Source organism: Podarcis gaigeae (assembly GCF_964106915.1).
Source record: "Podarcis gaigeae genome assembly, chromosome: 3".
In the NCBI taxonomy this organism is placed as follows: domain Eukaryota; kingdom Metazoa; phylum Chordata; class Lepidosauria; order Squamata; family Lacertidae; genus Podarcis; species Podarcis gaigeae.
Genome location: NC_139680.1, coordinates 122,164,389 through 122,183,568, shown reverse-complemented (window position 1 = coordinate 122,183,568; position 19,180 = coordinate 122,164,389). Strand labels below are relative to the sequence as shown.

Sequence of the window (19,180 nt, the reverse complement as noted above, 5' to 3'; positions counted from 1 at the left end):
TTTCCCAAGCATCTTTGGGGTCCGAATTTTCAAAGTCAGTTAGATTAAGCCCTATCAAGTTCAATTTTCTCCTACAATCAATGATAACTTGTAAATTACATTATCACTTAAGAGGTCGTAGAGAATTAGGAGACAGGGCTCTATAATGCAGGAAGATCCAATATTTCAAGGTTCTCAGCCATACTCTTACTGATAAAGGAAGTATTCCCAACTCACAACGTATTATAATATTTATTTTCTGCATTCATGTATTTAGTTGCGCTACAGTTCTATGAAGGCAGAAAGAGCTTTCACGCTTGGGGGCAGTGTGCAGGCTCTGACATGCTTGCGCCAGCTTCCCAGAGCCAGTGCGCTGAGCATGCGATGAACTTCCTTCTTTTTGTGCTGGGCTTACCATACAAATTCCCTGGCCGGCAAGTTCCACTTGGCACAGGATCTCTGTGAGAAGGGAGGATTCTCACAGGGCTTGGCCAGACAGGATTTCTGTGTATATGCAGACCCCCGGCGTGCAATTGTACATTTCAGCCCCTGTTGTTGTTTGGCGTTGAACGTGGCTCGGGCTTGGCGCATCCCTGTGCGCTTGGGGCTCTGGACTGGGGCCGCGTGGCCCCCTTTGAACCCCTGGCCAACCTGCCTCTCCTCCTCCTCCTCCGCAGCACGACCAGCTGAAGGTGATTGAGTGCAACGTGAGGGTCTCGCGCTCCTTCCCCTTCGTCTCCAAGACCCTGGGCGTCGACCTGGTGGCTTTGGCCACGCAGGTGATCATGGGCGAAGAGGTGGAGCCGGTGGGGCTGATGGCCGGCACAGGCATCGTGGGGGTCAAGGTGAGTGGCTGGGGGGGGGCTCCTCAGGGGGAGGGGTGCTGAGGCAGCTGGATCTCCCCCGAGTTCTCCGAGGGGGCCTCTTGTTTGGGGCCCATAAATAATAATAAATAAATTTATTATTTTGTATTTTTTTTAAAAAAAATTATTAGGAATTCATCCTCATTTCCCCCCCCCCATTTTCCCCCTCCCCCCCATTTTCCCCCTCCCCCCAAAAAAAGAAAACCCCCCAACCCCCCGACTTCCCTCAGCTCCTCTCTCTGGTTTTTCAGCACATTGCAGAATTGTACAGATCCTTAATTTATCTATCTAAATGTTATCAATAAAAAGTTTGTGTATGTTTATTCAAAACCTGCCAAGGAGTCCAGTTCATTTTGTTGTTCCCATTCATCTTTAAAGTCACAGTTATCCTTGTCATGTGTCAGTTTTGCCAATTCTGCGTAGTCCATCAGTTTCTCCTGCCACAGTTCTTTAGTCAGGATTTCTTCATTCTTCCATCCTTGTGCTCTTAAGACTCTTGCCGCCGTTGTCGCACACATGAAGATATTTCTCAGTTTCCTTGGCCGGTCTTTTCCTACAGTCCCTAACAAAAATGCTTCAGGTTGATAAATAAATTTTTATTTATACCCTGCCTTTCCCAGTTCAGGAAACTGGGCTCAGGGCGGCTAGCAACCAATTTAAAACACTTAAATTCCCATGCCCCTCTCCGTCCGCAGGTGCCCCAGTTCTCCTTCTCGCGGCTGGCAGGGGCCGACGTAGTCCTGGGCGTGGAGATGACCAGCACGGGGGAGGTGGCCTGCTTTGGGGAGAACCGCTGCGAGGCGTACCTGAAGGCCATGCTCAGCACCGGGTTCAAGATCCCCCGGAAGAACATCCTGCTCACCATTGGAAGCTACAAGGTGAGCCGGGCAGGGAGGGGACGGGGGGGCAGCCTTGGGGCGAGGGAGGGCCTGAGGAGGGGGCCCAGCAGTGCCCCACACATCCCCAAAGGCATTTAGCACCCAGAATTCCATAGTGGAAGAGATGAGGAAGTCCTGTGCGGAGGGGAAGAGACTGGGCTGGCCGCGTGTGTTTCTGGAGAGGGGCCCTGGCAGACGCAGCAGATTTGGACAAAGACTCCCGACTCAGATGAGCAGTTAGGAAATAAGAGGAGAGACTGCTTAAGAAACACAAAGCAGAGAGTTGGAATAAATGGTCAATTTTCAAGGATCAGAAAGGAGACCTGACCTTTTTTATCTTGATCTGGAGTTTGGGGTGATCAGGGAAGTGGCCCAGTTTGCTGAGGGCGCGAAACCGTTCAGGGCTATTAAATAAAGAGCTTGAAGAGGAGCTGGGTGTCTAGATGGGCCCCCCTGGGTTCTTGGGTTCCTCTGTCCTTGGATGCCAGCCTGTGGAAGCGGGCGCATGGCACAAAGTGGCAGGAGAAGGCTGGGTGGTGGCAGCACCCGCCCAGGACCGCGAAGACCCTCACCCCGGGAGGGAGGCAGTGAGAGGAGCGCTGCCACGTGGCCTGACCTTGGCATCTCTTCCAGAACAAGAGTGAGCTGCTGTCCACCGTGCGAACCCTGGAGGGCCTGGGATACAACCTCTATGCCAGCCTGGGCACGGCCGACTTCTACACGGAGCACGGCATCAAGGTGGGCTGGGCAGGGAGCTGCAGCGCTTAACATCCCTGTCAGTTTGGCTGATGGCTGAGCCTTGCGGGGGGGGGGGGTGGAGGGAGGGATGGAAAGGGTCCCTGCAGGGGGGAGTGGGGCAAGGGATCCACTTCCAAGGCCATGTGGGGGTGATGTTACTCCGTTCAACAACCGGAGTGTCATTTGGCCCCATCCCTCACCAAGTGCAGTGGACCCCCCTTCTTATCCCCTGGGGGGGCACTGTGAAGACTTCTAAGGCCAGTTGCCTCTGTACCAGGACACGGGTGGCGCTGTGGGTTAAACCACAGAGCCTAGGACTTGCAGATCAGAAGGTTGGCGGTTCGAATCCCCACGACGGGGTGAGCTCCCGTTGCTCGGTCCCTGCTCCTGCCAACCTAGCAGTTCGAAAGCACCTCAAAGTGCAAGTAGATAAATAGGTACCACTCCAGTGGGAAGGTAAATGGCGTTTCCGTGCGCTGTTCTGGTTTGCCAGAAGCGGCTTAGTCATGACCCGGAAGCTGTACACCGGCTACCTCGCCCAATAAAGCGAGATGAGCGCCGCAACCCCAGAGTCGTCTGCGACTGGACCTAATGGTCAGCGGTCCCTTTACCTTTTCCCTCTGTGCCAGCCCTGGAGGGACTGGAAGTTTGGCATGTAATAATAATGATGGAGATAATGATAATAATACTTTATTTATACCCCGCCCACCTGGCTGGGTTTCCCCAGCCACTCTGGGTGGCTCCCAACCGAATATTAAAAACATGATACAGCATTATAACTTCCCCCACCCCCCTAGCTTACATTTTTACAACGCCTTCCTCTAAATCACAATTGTAGCGTTGGAAGGGACCCCAAGGAATCTCAAGTACATCACACACAACATATTCCCTCCTCTTTAGCCACCAGTTTGTGTCTTATTGCATGTGGGGCTTGGGAGAACCTTCCTATGGGGAGGAGGCAGGGCATGGGGTGCCCTCAATCCTAAAGCTGTCCAGTTGGAAGGGGACTCCAAAGGTCCTCTAGTCCAACCCCCTGCAATGCAGGAATCTGGTGGCTCCCTGATCCCTAGCCTCCCGTGGCCCTTCCCAGGCCCCGGGGGCAGAACTGGCCCTCCGTCCTTGCTGGGCGTGGCTGACCTGGGGCTGGGGGTCTCCCTCCTTGTCTGGCACGGCAGGTGATGGCTGTGGACTGGCACTTTGAGGAGGCCGACGGGGGCGAGGTGGCCGGCAAGGAGCGCAGCATCCTGGACTACCTGGCCGAGAACCACTTTGACCTGGTCATCAACCTCTCCATGCGCAACTCGGGCGGCCGAAGACTCTCCTCCTTCGTCACCAAGGGCTACCGCACCCGGCGCCTGGCCATCGACTACTCCGTGCCCCTCATCATCGACATCAAGTGCACCAAGCTCTTCGTCGAGGTGCGGGGGCATTTGGGGGAGGGGGCAGAAGGCTGGGACTGGGCTCTGGGGGTGGGAGACCCCAGTTAGAGGTTGTGAATGGGGAGGGTGGGAGGCAAGCATTGGGGGTTCAGGGGGGGTTTGCCAGCTATTCCTGGGCAGTTGTGACCCCCTCCTCTGCTCCCCGCAGGCCCTTGGACAGATTGGGGGGGCTCCTCCGCTGAAGATGCACGTGGACTGCATGACCTCGCAGAAGCTCATCCGCTTGCCAGGTGGGAGCTGGGATATGGGGGTGCCAGGGGGAGGGAGAGGGGGGCATTAGGCAGGCAGAAGAGCATCTCCCCCTGAGCCCATCCTGACCCTCTCCTGGCCCTCACTTGCCAGCGTTGGGGTCCTGCCTCCATCCGTGGGGTCAGAGGGCAGACCTGGCTGTCTGGCCATGGGGCTGGAGTGAAGCATGAGTCCCTTGGACCCCCACAGCTTGTGGGCCCCAGACAGTAAATCCTGCCACTCTGAACAGACCATGGCTGGCCAACCCTGCCTCGGTTTCCCTGACGGTGTGCTCCATCACCTGCGCACTTGATGGAACCTCCAGCTCCAGAGGCAGCCCGTCTGGACTGCAAGTTCTGAGGGGGTTTTGGCCACTGTGAGAAGAGGGGGCCGGACCAGACGCAACTCAGGCTGCCGTCCTGAGCGCCTTTGCCATTCTGTGTGCGATGGGGCGATGAGGGCTTGGAGGAGCCTGGTGCTGGGTCCCCCTTGGGCGGAGGCTGAGCTGGACCCGTTGGGCACCTGCCTGACTCCCCGGGGGGGGGGGCTCCCTCCGCTGACCTTGGCCCCCTTCTCCCCCTCCAGGGCTCATCGATGTCCATGTGCACCTTCGGGAGCCAGGGGCCACCCACAAGGAGGACTTCGCATCCGGCACAGCCGCTGCCCTGGCTGGCGGCATCACCATGGTGTGTGCGATGCCCAACACCTCCCCGGCTATCATTGACGCTGCTTCCTTTGCCCTGGCGCAGAAGGTAAAGAGGCTCCTGCCTGGCGGGTCCCGCCTTCCGGGGGGGGGGGGTTGGACTAAATGACCCTCCGGACCCCTTGCAGCTCACAATTCTGTGACTGCGGAGAAGGGAGGTGGGCGACGGATCCTGCTTTCGGGTTTCCCATAATGGTCATCTGGCTGGGCTCTCTGAGACTGGATGGGCTCCCTTTGCCCCAGCAGGGCTCTTCCTCGGTGGGGGTCACCGTCTGCAGCTCCTGGTTTGGGGGTGCCGAAAGGTGTGCCAGCCCCGTTGTGAAACTGGGTTTGCCTCTCTGCCCTCTCCCCCCACCCCGCAGCTGGCGGAGACCGGGGCCCGCTGCGATTATGCGCTCTATGTGGGCGCCTCCTCGGACAACGCCGGCTCCCTGGGGCCTCTGGCCGGAGCAGCCGCTGGCCTGAAGATGTACTTGAACGACACCTTTTCGGACCTCAAGATGGACAACGTCTCCCTGTGGATGGAGGTGGGTCGGGCACGCGAGATGCACGTTGAGCCATACCTTCCCGTCCCTTCTCTGGCTGTGGGTCCAGGAATCCTGTCTTAACGGGGCGAGGCCTTCGGCCAACACCCCAGAACACAAAACCGCCTTGCTCCGCTGCTTCATTTTGGGGGACCTGGCACAGCTACAGGTGCCCTGTAACACCCGTTCAACCTCTGTAAGAATTCAGCATTTTAGGGCAGCTGCAATAAGACTTTGGAACTCCCTGCCTATTGATATCAGGAATCACTGGGCTCTTTTGTTGAGACAAGCCAAGATGCTTAGGAAGTCCGTGTGAATCTATTTCATCACTTGTACGCCATTTTACCATCAAGCGGCGTCTGAATATTGGGGAGGTGGTTGACCTTCCCCCTTGCACCCCGGGGGGTCTCCTTCCCCCGCCCCTTTGCGCTCAGGGGGTCTCCCTCACTCGCTCCTCTCTCTCTCTTCCCTGGCAGCACTTTGAAAAGTGGCCCAAACACCTTCCCATCGTGGCTCACGCAGAGAAGCAGACGGTGGCCGCCATCCTGATGGTGGCCCAGCTGTACCAGCGCCCCGTCCACATCTGCCACGTGGCGCGGAAGGAGGAGGTGAGCGGGTCGGAAGGGGTGGGGGATGGCGGCCCAGGGGGGCTGCAGGGGGTCCTTGGCCGGGAAGACTTCTCCTGCAGGAAGGGGGCAAGGGGACAAGGCAGGCTGGCAAAGCACCTCCAGCCTTGGGTGGCTTGAAAAGAGGGCAGGACCGATTCATGAAGGGGGGAGAGGGCGATCGATGGCTCCCGGCCACCGTGGCTCTGCGCTGACTCCATGCTCGAGAGGCAGCGATGCTGCTGAATCCCAGGGGCTGGGAACCACTGGAGGGCAGAGGGCTCTGGGGGGGGGCAGCATCTGGGCTCTTCTGGTGCCTCCAAGCTCAGAGACAGTATGTCTAGAGTCCTAGGTTGCTAGGACTCAGGATGAGGCCGGACGAGTGGGGCTGCTGGCCTGATCCAGCCGGCCCCTGGGCACGCGAAGGGGTGAGAGGCAGTGGGAAGAGAGCAGGCTGTGGGCTGGGCTGGCACTGGGGCAGTTTTGAGCAACAGCGAAAAGGGGGCCAGTGGGGGGGGGAGGGAGAATCCACACAGGGAGGGGGCGCTGGAAGGGGAGAAGGGGGGCAGAGGCAGGTCTCCCCTTTCCTGCAACAGAGAGTCAGGAAGCTGCTTGGGGAGGGAAGGTCATCGTGATGCAGATTTGAAGGGCTAAGGGTTGTGTGACCCCCCCGCCTCCCCCCGCAGATCCTGATCATCAAGGCCGCGAAGCAGAAGGGCATTGAGGTGACCTGCGAGGTGGCCCCCCACCACCTCTTCCTGTGCCAGGAGGACCTGGGGCGCATCGGGGAGGGCCGGGGGCAGGTGCGGCCCATGCTGGGCACCCGCGAGGACATGGAGGCCCTGTGGGAAAACATGGACACCATCGACTGCTTTGCCACGGACCACGGTAAGGGGGGCGTGGGGGGCAGATCCGCCTGCCATGCTCAGTCAGAGCCCCATAGCTAATAGAGAGGCAGTGTGGTTGAGTGGTTAGAGTCTTGGCCTAGGACCTCCGAGAGACCAGGGGTCAAATCCTCACTCAGCCATGAAACACGCAGGGTTCTCTCTCTCAGCGTAGAGGAGGGGGAGGGAGAACCGCCCCACCACCTTGACCTCCATGGAGGAGAAGGTGGGGTAGATAAATGGGGGGAAGGGGTGCTGTGTGGGGCCCTGGTCTCTGCCACGCGTCTCTCTCGCACTCAGCTCCCCACACGCTGGAGGAGAAGCTGGGCAAGGAGCCCCCGCCCGGCTTCCCTGGCCTGGAGACCATGCTGCCCCTGCTGCTGACGGCTGTCTCCGAGGGACGGCTCAGCGTGGAAGACCTGGTCCAGCGTCTCTACGAGAACCCCCGGCGCATCTTCGGGCTCCCCCTGCAAGAGGACACCTACATCGAGGTGAGGCGGGGGGGAGCCCTCTCGGGGGGGTCCCTCTGTAGGGCTGGGGGAGGACAGGCAAGGGGGCCTCCCGCCCAGGAAAGCCTCTTCTCCAGCCACGATGCTCTCTCTCTGCCGGTCAAGGCCGTCTGCCTGGGAGGACCAGGCCAATGGCCAGCAGCTTCCTCTCCTCCCAGGGCCAAATACCCCTAAGAACGTGGGAGCCAGATAGACTGCCTCTGGACCTGGAGGTTCCATAAGAAGAGCCGCCTGGATCAGGCCAAAGGCAGCCCAGTATCCCAGGCATACATTTAAGAATAAGAATAAGAATAAGAATAATTTATTTATATCCCGCACTCCCCAGCCGAAGCCGGGCTCAGAGCGGCTAACAACAATAAAAGTAACAGTTTACATAAAATCACAATCAATTAATTGGAATGCATTCTAAAATCAATTCATTCTAATTAATTGAAATGCATTCTAAAAACATTTCATTATAAAAATTAATTAAAATCAAATTGTTGGCAACCATCAAGCTAAAGTTCTGTGGAGATTGCCAAAGGAGGGAGTCAGGCTGCGCCCTGACCAAAGGCCTGGTGGAACAGCTCTGTCTTGCAGGCCCTGCGGAAAGATCTCAAGTCCCGCAGGGCCCTGGTCTCTTGGGACAGAGCGTTCCACCAGATTGGGGCCGCGGCCGAAAAAGCCCTGGTTCTGGTTGAGGCCAGCCTAACCTCCCTGTGGCCTGGGACCTCCACGATGCTTTCGTTTGAAGACTGTAAGGTCCTCCGTGGGGGACATTTCCCAACCAGGTGCCCCCAGTGGCAGGCCAGAGCCAGCGCCAGCCCCCTCCTCCCCCACGCATTTGTCCAAGCCCCTTTTCAAGCCCCCTAGGCTGGTGGCCATTGCTGGGTCTCCTTTGGCTGGGAGTTCCACCGTTTAACTATGTTTGGAGAGGAAGCTGCTGCTGTTGCCCCCCAGCCCTGCTTGCTTCCTGCAGGCACCTGGGGGCCAGAAGAGGCTGCTGAAGGGCCGGGGCTCGGGCAGCGCATCCTTGTATGCAGAAGGTCCCACATTCCATCCCCGCTGGCAGCATCTCCTGGGGGGCTGGGAAAGACCCCTTGTCTGAAACCATGGAGATCCCCTACTGCCAATCACTGCAGGCAGCACAGAGGAGCCCCGTGGTTTGACTCTCTCTGAAGCAGCTTCTTATGGAGCTTCCTGTGGACCTGGTGGGCCTGATCCACCAACTGCAGGGCTCCTGATCCTCCAGGAACGACACCCCCCCCTTGGCATGGGACCCCCAGGAGCTGGGGGGCTGAGGCTCCGTGGGACTGAGCCATTTCCTTCTGGCAGGTGGACCTGGAGCAGGAGTGGCTGGTGCCCCCCAACACGGCCTTCAGCAAGGCCCGCTGGACGCCCTTCGAGGGGATGCGGGTGAAGGGGACCGTGCGCCGGGTCATTCTCCGCGGGGAAGTGGCCTACATTGACGGGCAGGTAAGCGGGGCAGGGAGGGCGGAGAGGGAGGGGCTGAGTGGGCCGTGTGGGCCACAGAACCCTAGAACGGCAGAGGGGGAAGGGGCCCTCCGGGGTCATCCAGTTCAGCCCCTGCCACGCAGGAATCTCAGCTGAAGCACCCAGGACAGAGGGCCCTCCAAACTCTGCTTAGAAACCTCCAGGGAAGGAGAATCCACCAGCCTCCGAGGCTGTCGAACAGCTCTTGCTATCAGAAAATTATCCCTTATTAGTAATTACATTTATATACCACCTTTATTTTCCCGTAACGGTTCTCTCCCTTCCCATTTTATCCTCGCAACCACCCTGTGAGGAGGTAGGTCAGGCCAAGAGATGGTGAGTGACTCCCAAGGTGACCCAGGGAGCTTCGTGGCTGAGTGGGGGATTCGAACCCGCCTCTCCCAGGTCACAGTCCAGCACTCTAACCATTAGGCTGCACTGGCTTCCATGAGCCCAGACCAGCTCTACCCATTAACTATCCTTGTCGGAGGAAGACTAGATGTGATGCCAAGCTTGCAGTTGGGAAAATTGCAGCTTTTCGTTAAAGGAGGTGCAGCCTGGTGGGGTTTAACCCTTTCCTTCCCTGCTGCTGTCCTGGCAAAATAACCCCTGCACCTGCTGTCAATCCTGGGATCCTGATGTTTAGGGTCGGCCGCTTTCCTTGGGCTGAAGGGGTCTGCGGACGCCGCTGCCTGGGGAGGGTTTCTGGGGCTCTGAGCGCCTCCTGTCTCTCCTTCCAGGTCCTTGTACCTGCAGGCTATGGGCAGGATGTGCGGAAATGGCCGAGTGCGGTGCCAGCCAAAGAGATCCTGAAGGTAGGCGCTGGGCCCAGAATGCCCCCCAAGGGGGCGGGAAAGGTGAGGGAACCCACCTGCCAGGCTGCCCAGCATCCGCACCCCTTCCTGCACCCCTTTCTGTGGGGCTATGAGTGTGTCTCTCTATCCTTAAGCTTCTGCCCCCAAGAGGGATGAAGGAGAGGTGGCTTAGTCCGTGAAAGGGAACGGCAGGGTGTTTGGGTGCTGCCTTCGGACCGCCAAGTAGGAGATCCCTCAGGAAAGACATGCAAGAGCAAGAGGAGGACTGAGAGAGGGAGAGGGAGTGTGGCCTTTATTTAATTCATAAACTTTATGCACCACCAAGGAAATCAAGAGCACTTTAAGAAACACAAAAGTTAAAATAACTAAAGCAGGTTACTTTGCACCAACTTTCCAAACACCTGGGCAGGTGTTTTTAGCAGTGGCCAAACAGAGTTCAGTGACAGGCCTGCCTGTTATCAAGAGGCAGGGAGTTCCAAAGGGCAGGTCCTGCCACACACGAGTTCTTCCCAATGCGGAACAGCTATTGGGTGGCCCCTGCAGGACCAAAGTGGGTCCATGGCAGGTAAGATAAATTGCTCCTAAGCTGTGAAGGGATAATCTCTTGGTGACTCAAAAGCAGAGCCTCAGGCCAGTCCTTCCGAGCACAGAGCGAAAAAGGTGTACCAATCAGATTTCCCCTGAGCATTTCAAAAAAACCCCACGTGGGGACAAAGTTAAAGTTAAAACGACAAAGAGCTGATTTGAGCATCCATACATTCTGGGGTAAATAAAAGAGGACTAGAGGAATGCATTCAGCAACCCCAGTCAACGCAATGCTTTCATGGCTGACACAAATGGCTTGCTCCATATTTTTTATAATTCCTCATGGCAATCCCACCTGATCACTACACCTCCCCCCTTTCAGACGCCAGAGCGGCCCCTCCCCAGTGTCCAGCCAGAGGCCTTGCGCTGTCGAGCGCCCAGCCCCCGTCGAGCCGGACCGGTGGGAGACGCCCGGTTCTTCCTGGCCCCCCGCATCCACCGTGCCTCGGACCCCGGGCTGCCAGGTGATGGGCGTGGGGGGTGGCGGGAGGGGGGTCCTTCCTGGGGGCAAAGAGGTGCTGTTGCAAAGGCCTCCCGTCTCCCTCTAACGTTGGTCCTCCTCTTCCTCTCTCCATCCTCCGGCAGCCGAAGATCTCAGGGAAAAAGTGGCCAAGAAAACGGTGGAGCCGCCAGGTGAGGTTTCCTTCCTCCCCTTGCAGAGCCCCTCGTTTCCTTTCTCTCGTAAAACGGATGCGCCGCTTGGTTGCTTTAAGAAAATGAAGAAAACCAGGCAATAAAATGATTGATGAAGAGTTAGCAGCAATAATTTAAGGCTGTAGAAAAGTTAAAATAGCAGTGGACCAAAAGCCGATGGGAACTCACAGCAACTATATCTATGTCTCTGGATGTGCTTTCCTAAACAATAATGCACAGCACAGGCGCTGGCCTGGTGTCAAGTAGCAGGGAGTTCCAGAGGGCAAAGATCTGATTTTTTTACAAACTGGGATGGGGTATTACGCAGCCCCTGTGGCTGTGCCCTCTCCGCTGATCTAAGCAACCGAGTGGGTCCGTGTGGGGCAAGGGGGTCTCTAGGTAAACTGCTCCCAAGTTGTTCAGGGCTTTGTGTCCTGATAGACTTCCTGGGGTGTTTCCAGGATCAGAGAGGAGCTGGGGTTTCCTGCCATTCTGTGGCGAGAGAGGCTGAGAGGCAGATCCTGCTGTCCCCGCTGGGTGGTGCCTCTCTGGTCCTCCTCTTGAGCAGGGTTGACCTTCCTTTCTTCCCACAGACTTGGCCATGATCCAGGACGGCCCCCTGTACCTGGCAGGCCCCTTGCCCAGGCAGACATCCCCGCAGAGCCTGCCGCACCCCCAGACATCGCCGCTCCTCCACCCGCTGGTCGGGCAGCACGTCTTGTCCGTCAAGCAGTTCACCAAGGGACAGGTACTCACGCAGAGACACACTGGGACACCCCGCTCCTCTGGCCTGCCTTCTTCACTCAGCCGTCTTGGGGTGGGGAAGGGAAAAGCCTAAGAGGAGCCTGCAGGATCAGGCCAGTGGCTGACCAGGTGCCCCAAGGGGAAACCCACCAGAGCCCTCTCCCCTCCCGGGGCTTCCAGCCACTGGGATTCCGAAGCATTGCTGGCCACCCTGGCCAGGAGCCACCCAAAGCCCTCTCCTCCTCCATGAATCTTTTCAAGCCATCCAAGTGGGTGGCCTTCACTGCCTCCTGTGGCAGGGAGTTCCACAGTTTACCCATGTGCTCTCTCTGTGAAGAAGGACTTTCTGTCTTCTGTCCTGACTCTCCCGACGTCCAGCTTCATTGGGTCTCCACGGGATCGAGTGTTACGAAAGAGGAAGGAAAACTTTTCTCTGTCCACTTTCTCGCAGGCCAGGGAGAACGTTTTAAGCTTTGATTGTGTGTTGCCATTTCTCTAAACTGAAAAAGTCCCAACCGCTGCGACCATTCCTCATGGTGCAGTCGCTCCCTCCCCTCAGTCACTGTCTGTGGCGTTTGTACGGAGCCCCCGGTCGTCTCACGGACTATTGACCCGTACACCACTAATCCGCTGCCACCAACCTGGTCCCCCCCAGTAAAATCACTTCAGCCTCAGTCAGGTTCTCAAGTTAATAAAGAAGAGTGTATTTTATTTCAGACCCAAACTTACAGCACTCCAAACGTTGTTACTCTTTATTTTCTTAGTCTTATTCCCCCCCCCCCTCTCTCTCTTCCACCTCCCCTCACTCAAGAACCCACGGCCCTAACTGTGTCTCTATTTCCAACTCCCTTTGCCAACCAGCCAACCCACAAAAACCAACCAACTACCCACCAACAACTCCAAGAAACCTCAGGCTAAGCCCTTTTATACACATGCAGGCTCCGCCTCCAGCTTTCCTATTGGTCTACATTTTTAACCCTTTCTTTTTCCCATGTACAAACAGGCTCTAAACAAACAGGCAAATGCCACAATGGCCTTGTCTGACCCTTCCCTAAGTTTTCAGTACACTTTTTGAGGTGCGCTGACCAGAGCATACGTTCTGAACGCCATAGAATAGTATGAGCCCCCCTCCTGTCTGACTGAGCGCCCCTTTCCCCTCTGCTGCAGATGTCTCACCTCTTCAACGTGGCCCACAACCTGCGCATGATGGTCCAGAAGGAGCGCAACATAGACATCCTCAAGGTGAGGTGGGGGCCGGGGGGGTGGGGGTTGGGGTGGGGGTGGGGGAGTTCCTGTACCTGTACTGAAGTCCGCCGCTTCCTCCTGCGCAGGGGAAGGTGATGGCTTCCATGTTCTACGAGGCCAGCACGCGCACCAGCAGCTCCTTTGCCGCCGCCATGTACCGCCTGGGGGGCTCCGTCCTGCCCTTTTCGGAGGCCACCTCCTCCTGCCAGAAGGGGGAGTCGCTGGCGGACTCGGTCCAGACCATGAGCTGCTACGCCGACGTCTTGGTGCTGAGGCACCCCCAGCCGGGGGCCGTGGAGGTGAGCTCTGGCCAAGGCTGCTCTGATGGGACGCAGGGCCCTCGGGGGCCCCACCAAAGAGAATCCTAGAATCCCTGGGACTGTCGAGTTGGGAGGGGGACCCAAAGGTTATCCAGTCCCACCCCCTGCAGTGCAGGGGTTACAGCAAAGGGATCTCTGAGCATCCAGGGAGTGGCTGCTCCCCTCCGAGGGAGACCGTCCCAGAGGATTGGGGTCTAGCAATCATCATGCCAAGAAAGGGAGCAGATCGGACCCTGCTAATTACAGGCCAATTAGTCTCCTAAGCATTATCGGTAAACTATATGCTGCCCACTTACGTAATAAACTTGAGGATTGGATTAATAATAATAATAATAATAATAATAATAATAATAATAAATTTTATTTATATCCCACCCTCCCCAGCCGAAGGCGGGCTCAGGGCAGATGGAGCGAGAACATGTCCTTACAGAAGCACAAGCTGCTGTCAGGGCAAACCGGTCAACTTTCGACCAAGGCCTAGGACTCCAATGTCTTGTGGGGAAATATACCTCCAGAAAAGGAGGGTCCCTCTACGCAGCTTTCATAGATTTTAAATCTGCCTTTGATTTAGTATCACGAGATAGGCTTTGGGAAAAACCAAGCGCCTCAAACATAGACAGACGTCTACTGCGTCTCATCTGCAGTTTATGCGACAACACTCGGGTCCGGGTTAGGTGTGACTGACAGGGCCATTTGTCCAAGGAAATCCAAACCTCCCATGGTGTTAAAAAGGCTGCTTCCTTGCGCCTACTTTAGTCAACTTCTATATTAACTCCTTAGCAGGAAACATGGAGAAAGGAAATGCCCACCCCCCTAAATTGGCTGGTACTCTTATATGCCAGTTCTCTTATATGCGGATGACCATTCCAGTGTTGAGGAGAAGGAACAGATGCAGCCTATGCTATCAGCGGGGCTCAGTTCCCTAAAGCCTCTTGTTTTCCCTGCCTGGGTCTTCTTCTTCCGCCCAGAGGAGGCTCTGAGCCACTTCACTCCCACCCCAGGCAGCAGAGTTATTGGTTTATTTATTTATTTGATTGCGTTTCTGCACCTCCTTATTCTCCAAGGAGCCCAAAGTGCTCTACGTGCTTCTCCCGCTTCCCATTTCATCCTCACAATGACCCTGCAAAGTAGGTTAGGCTGAGAAAGGCAGCGAGTGGCCCAAGGGTCACTCCCAGTGAGAGCTTCATGGCCAACTGGGAATTTGAACCCTGGGCTCTCGTGTGGCCCTGGGAACCGCCGTGGGCACGGGGCTGCCACCTCCCAGAAAGGAGGAAATGGGGACCGCGGTCAGTACAATCTCTCCAGGGCGGCCGTGAAAGGGCTCTGCAGGAGCGCCCCTGCTGACTCCCTCCCTCCCTCCCTCCCTCCTTCCTCCTTGTGCCAGCTGGCTGCCAAGCACTGCCGCAAGCCTGTCATCAACGCGGGCGACGGGGTCGGGGAGCACCCCACGCAAGGTCTGCTGGATATCTTCACCATCCGGGAGGAGCTGGGCACGGTCAACGGCATGACGGTGAGTGAGGGCACCTCATTCGGGAGGGGGGGTTGGGGGTGGCTTCTTTGTGGGGGCCTCCCCCCCCAGCCAGGGGTGCTGACGGCTGCCTCTGCCCTCCCCCCAGATCACCATGGTGGGCGACTTGAAGCACGGCCGGACCGTCCACTCTCTGGCTCGCCTGCTCACCCTCTACCGGGTCAGCCTGCGCTACGTCACGCCCCCCAACCTCCGCATGCCGGCCGACATCTTCCACTTTGTGGCCTCCAAGGGGATCAAGCAGGTGAGGGGGAGGGGGCTGCGCTGGGGGTCCCCCCCTGCTGTATTTTAACAGAGCTAAAAGAGTCTCAAAAGCAAATCTATTAGCGTTTGATTTAATTTGCTGTTCTCTACGGAAGCCATTCCCTTCCTAAATTTAACTGATTTGGGCATTTTTAGACTGTTTAAACTCTGAGGTGAGCAACATTTTAACTTCTAAGCCCGCTCTTAATGCTTCATGCAACACCTTAAAGAAAAGCACAGCCAAGAGAGATACACAAGCTCAGCATCCGGCAGAGACCCCCTTTATTAGAGGAGCTGTTGCCATAGGGCAGGCTCCATAAACCTGTGCTTCAGAGAACCACCAGTTAGGGGAGCTGCCCCAAAGGCACCTTTTAACACGAGCTCATAGGATGCATACCTGGAAGGTCAGGCAACTAGAACAATCCTGCTTTGCCTTGTTATCTTCCGTCCCCTCAGACTCTGGAGCCTCAAGAGTCTCGCTTCACCCACTGATCCTCCTGCTTCCTTGACAACCAGACCTCCTTAACTTACCTTTCCTGTCGCTTCCCACACCTTGGGGAATCTCAGGAAAGGCACATTGCGCCCTCAATCTTTGCAAACCACCCGTCAGGGATAGGGAAGCCAGGAATGCCAGAGTCCAGCAGTTTACACAGCATAGGAGAGGTACAAAAATACAGGGATGCAAGAATCCAATCGTGCCTTGATACCCAAGTTCTGCCTAGAGAATGAATACAATTGCCGTATCGGCCCAAATATAAACTGCGCTTTCCCCCCAAATTCCTCCCGTGAAAAGTTAAAGCATCGCTTATATTCGCAGTCTTATTGCATGCAGCTAGGTGCACCCGTATGCAGCCAAGAGTAGTGAGGAAGGGAACCGCTTATATTCGGGTATTTTTTCTTTTCCCTCCTCCAATTTTAAAGCTGCGGCTTATATTCGGGCCAATATGGTATAACTGGAGAAGGCTGCTGAGGGGCTAAAGCATTTTCTTCTTCTTCTCCCTTTTCCATGTTTGATCTGTGTGTTGCTTTGATCCGTGCAAGCTGCCTCAAGTCCCCTTCTGTGGAAAAAGGCAGAGTATAAATCATGGGGTATTTTTACGCCTTAAACCGTTGTAGATTTTCTCCCCGGTGTTATCTTTCCGCAAACGGCGTTGAGGTGGGCTCTGTTGCCGTTGTTCCGGTTGAGAGGCGTGTGGATTTTAAGGAATAACAAAAAGGCAAGTAAATAAATGTAGGAGCCATAATTGCGGTAATAAATTCTCAGGAGGAGTTTGAGAACATCGAGGAGGCTCTGCCCGACACGGACGTCCTCTACATGACTCGCATCCAGAAGGAGCGCTTCGCCTCAGTCCAGGAGTTTGAGGCGGTGAGTGAGGGAGGGGCCCTGAACTGCTGTCCCCACCCCATGGCGGCCCTGAAGCCACCCAGAGGGGATGGGGAAGAGGGTCCCTTGGCGGGAGGGGTAGCCCCCCCCCCCGACGCAGGCTCACTGGCTGTGCTCCTCTCCTTCCTCCTCAGTGTTTTGGCCAGTTCATCCTGACCCCTCACATCATGACCCGGGCCAAGAAGAAGATGGTGGTCATGCACCCGATGCCCAGGGTCAACGAGATCAGGTGCGGAAGGGCGGGGAGGGAGGGGCACTGCTGGCCAGGGAATTGCTTCAGGGTGCCCAATGGGGTGAAGGGACATTTTGGGTGGAGCCGAGGAATCTGGACCAGTGGTGGACCCAGCAGAGCCCCCATGTAGGAGGACCAAGACCTGTGGGTCCGGGGGGTGGGGCGGGTTCATAAGCAGCAGACGTCAACAGCTTCGTCCCTGTTTCTTTGCTTCTGGCTGCTTGGAGACTCTGGAGCAGTAGAAGGGGGTGTCAGATGGGGGGGGGCGTAGTTTGGCGATGGGAACACCCAGCCTCAGTTGGTCGCCTTGGGATGTGTAGAACCACAAAGAGCATCAGAGTTGGAAGGGAACCCCAGGGTGTGGCGTTCCCAAAGCAAAGCAAGGATTGGACCCTGATAAAATACACTCAGAGGCTTCAACTGGCAAGACTCTGGGAGGGGTGCGTATAATAATTCCCCTCCACCCTCTGGCCCAGGTCACAAAAGAACTTTTTACACAGTGTTTGTAAGAACCAATCAGATTTCCTCTGAGCATTCCAAAAACCCCACGTGGGGACAAAGTTAACGTTAAAACTACAAAGAGCTAGTTTCCTACTTGAGCATGCATATGCAATTCAGAGTAAATAAAAGAGGAAACGAAGAGGAATGCTTTTAGGAAGATCATAAACAGGAGTAAAGGAAGGAAGGATGGATAGTATTTACTGTCTTCTTGTGAACCCTCTTCCTGGCCCTAAGATCTATCTAAAGAGTAAACTACATCAAGGTACCCTACTATCTTTATGTACTGAGGATGCCTGAGGAAGCAGCTGGCAACTGGGCTGTGTCCGAGACTTGTCAAGCTTGATAAATAGACGGTAGAGGAAATGGCCAGAGATGCAGAGGGTTGTGGGATTTGATCAGAAATTATTGCCAATGAATCAAACCCAGTCAACGCCATGCTTTCATAGTGGACACAATGGCTTGATGCCTATTTTATAATTCCTCATAGCAATCCCATCTGATCCCCACACTCTGAATATTTGACTCCTACCCCAGGGGTCATCTACCCCCCACCCCCCGCAATGCAGGAACTGGGGCTGAGTTAGAAGAGCGGCCTACCTCGCAGGGCGGGTGACAAAGCATCTTGCACAGGAGAAGCACCTCGTGTGCAGAGCTCTGGGCCCTCGGAAGGGCGAGGGGGGGTGGTGGCCTGAAGCACTTGCTGACTTGGTGGCGATCATGACCTCCCCCCGCTTTCTCTCCTTCCAGCGTGGAGGTCGACTCAGACCCGCGCGCCGCCTACTTCCGGCAGGCAGAGAACGGCATGTACATCCGCATGGCCCTGCTGGCCACCGTGCTGGGACGCTACTGAAGCCGCCTGGGCGGGACTCTGGGCCTGGTCCGCGTTGCCCACCTGGCTCCTCCACCAAAGAGCAAAAAACGCGCTGCTGGGAGGCAGCCTTGGGACAGCTCCATGCTGGGGGGGGAGCAAGCTCAGGAAAGGCCCCACCCTCCCTGCCGGCCCAGCTCTTGTCTTCCAGCCTCCAGGACGGGCTCTGTGGGGCTCTTTGCCTTCCCCTCTTGGGCTGAGCTGCTTCCTGGGCCCAGCCCTGGAGACATCCCTCCTTCCCGAGGACCAAGTTCTGTTCGTTTTGGGTCTGGGTTGGTGGCCCCCTTTGGCAGGCTGCAACACCCTTCAGCCCTCGCTGCTTCCCTCAAACGGCCTGCTGCCCGCAGTGACTTTTCTACACATACTAGTGAGCCAAGCGGATCCCTTTGTTTCCGTTTCTTTTTTTTTAATAAAAACAGTTCAATACAACCTACTGCTCTTTTGTGAACTGCTTTGGGGTACCTGTGTGGCTTTCTTAATCCCACCAGCGTGTAATTTTTATGAATAAATCCGTTCCAGAGAAACGGTTTGCACAGGGATTGGATGATTCCGAGAATTTCCCATGGAGAAAACTAAGGCCTTCCCAACTAACAAAAGTCAGGGAATAAAATCAGAAACAGTGTTACCATTAAACTACAGTGGTACCTTGGTTCTCAAACACCTTGGTACTCAAACAACGTGGAACCCAAATGTGTGTTCCAGTTTGCAAACTTCTTTCGGAAGCCAAACGTGCTCCGTTTTGAGTGGTACGCTGAGGTCTGTCTGTTTTTTGCTAAACGTTTTGCTTTTTTGCGGCTTTTTTGGTTTATTTCTGTGACTGTGTCGAACCCAGTTCAGTTACTGATTGACTGCAGTACATTGATTATTGCTTTCATTTTATGGATCAATGGTCTCATTGGATAGTAAAATTCATGTTAAATTGCTGTTTTAGGGGTTGTTTTTAAAAGTCTGGAAGGGATTAATCCATTTTTCATTACTTTCCATGGTAAAGTGCACCTTGGTTTTGGAACGCTTTGGTTTTGGAACAGACTTCTGGAATGGATTAAGTTTGAGAACCAAGGTACCACTGTACAAACACACACACACACACACACACACAAGCAAGCAATGGAAGCATGATTTTACAGTGCAAAGAGTTGACAAGAGGAGGTGAAGGTGATATTACGGCGACTGCAAATGAAGATCTGCCTTTGTGACTCTTGTTCAGATATCTGAAACTAAAAAGTGTGAATCTATACTGCTACAGCAGGTTGAAAGCG

At 55.7% G+C, this 19,180-nt stretch overlaps 1 protein-coding gene across 1 annotated transcript in view; it reads left to right on the top strand.

Annotated features, from left to right (window-relative positions):
* The window catches only part of CAD (carbamoyl-phosphate synthetase 2, aspartate transcarbamylase, and dihydroorotase), a 43,660-nt gene extending 25,310 nt beyond the window's left edge, over positions 1-18,350 (top strand). The window contains exons 23-44 of the mRNA XM_083732953.1: positions 657-824; positions 1,538-1,720; positions 2,354-2,458; positions 3,634-3,876; positions 4,046-4,127; positions 4,711-4,877; positions 5,191-5,355; positions 5,829-5,960; positions 6,644-6,845; positions 7,142-7,332; positions 8,665-8,805; positions 9,564-9,638; positions 10,546-10,687; positions 10,809-10,856; positions 11,450-11,604; positions 12,768-12,842; positions 12,932-13,144; positions 14,550-14,675; positions 14,782-14,937; positions 16,201-16,302; positions 16,455-16,549; positions 17,801-18,350. Of these exons, the coding sequence (XP_083589079.1) occupies positions 657-824; positions 1,538-1,720; positions 2,354-2,458; positions 3,634-3,876; positions 4,046-4,127; positions 4,711-4,877; positions 5,191-5,355; positions 5,829-5,960; positions 6,644-6,845; positions 7,142-7,332; positions 8,665-8,805; positions 9,564-9,638; positions 10,546-10,687; positions 10,809-10,856; positions 11,450-11,604; positions 12,768-12,842; positions 12,932-13,144; positions 14,550-14,675; positions 14,782-14,937; positions 16,201-16,302; positions 16,455-16,549; positions 17,801-17,903 (3,069 nt within the window). The 3' untranslated portion in view covers positions 17,904-18,350. The remainder of the gene's footprint in view (positions 1-656; positions 825-1,537; positions 1,721-2,353; positions 2,459-3,633; positions 3,877-4,045; positions 4,128-4,710; positions 4,878-5,190; positions 5,356-5,828; positions 5,961-6,643; positions 6,846-7,141; positions 7,333-8,664; positions 8,806-9,563; positions 9,639-10,545; positions 10,688-10,808; positions 10,857-11,449; positions 11,605-12,767; positions 12,843-12,931; positions 13,145-14,549; positions 14,676-14,781; positions 14,938-16,200; positions 16,303-16,454; positions 16,550-17,800) is intronic.
* The last annotated feature ends 830 nt before the right edge of the window (positions 18,351-19,180 follow it).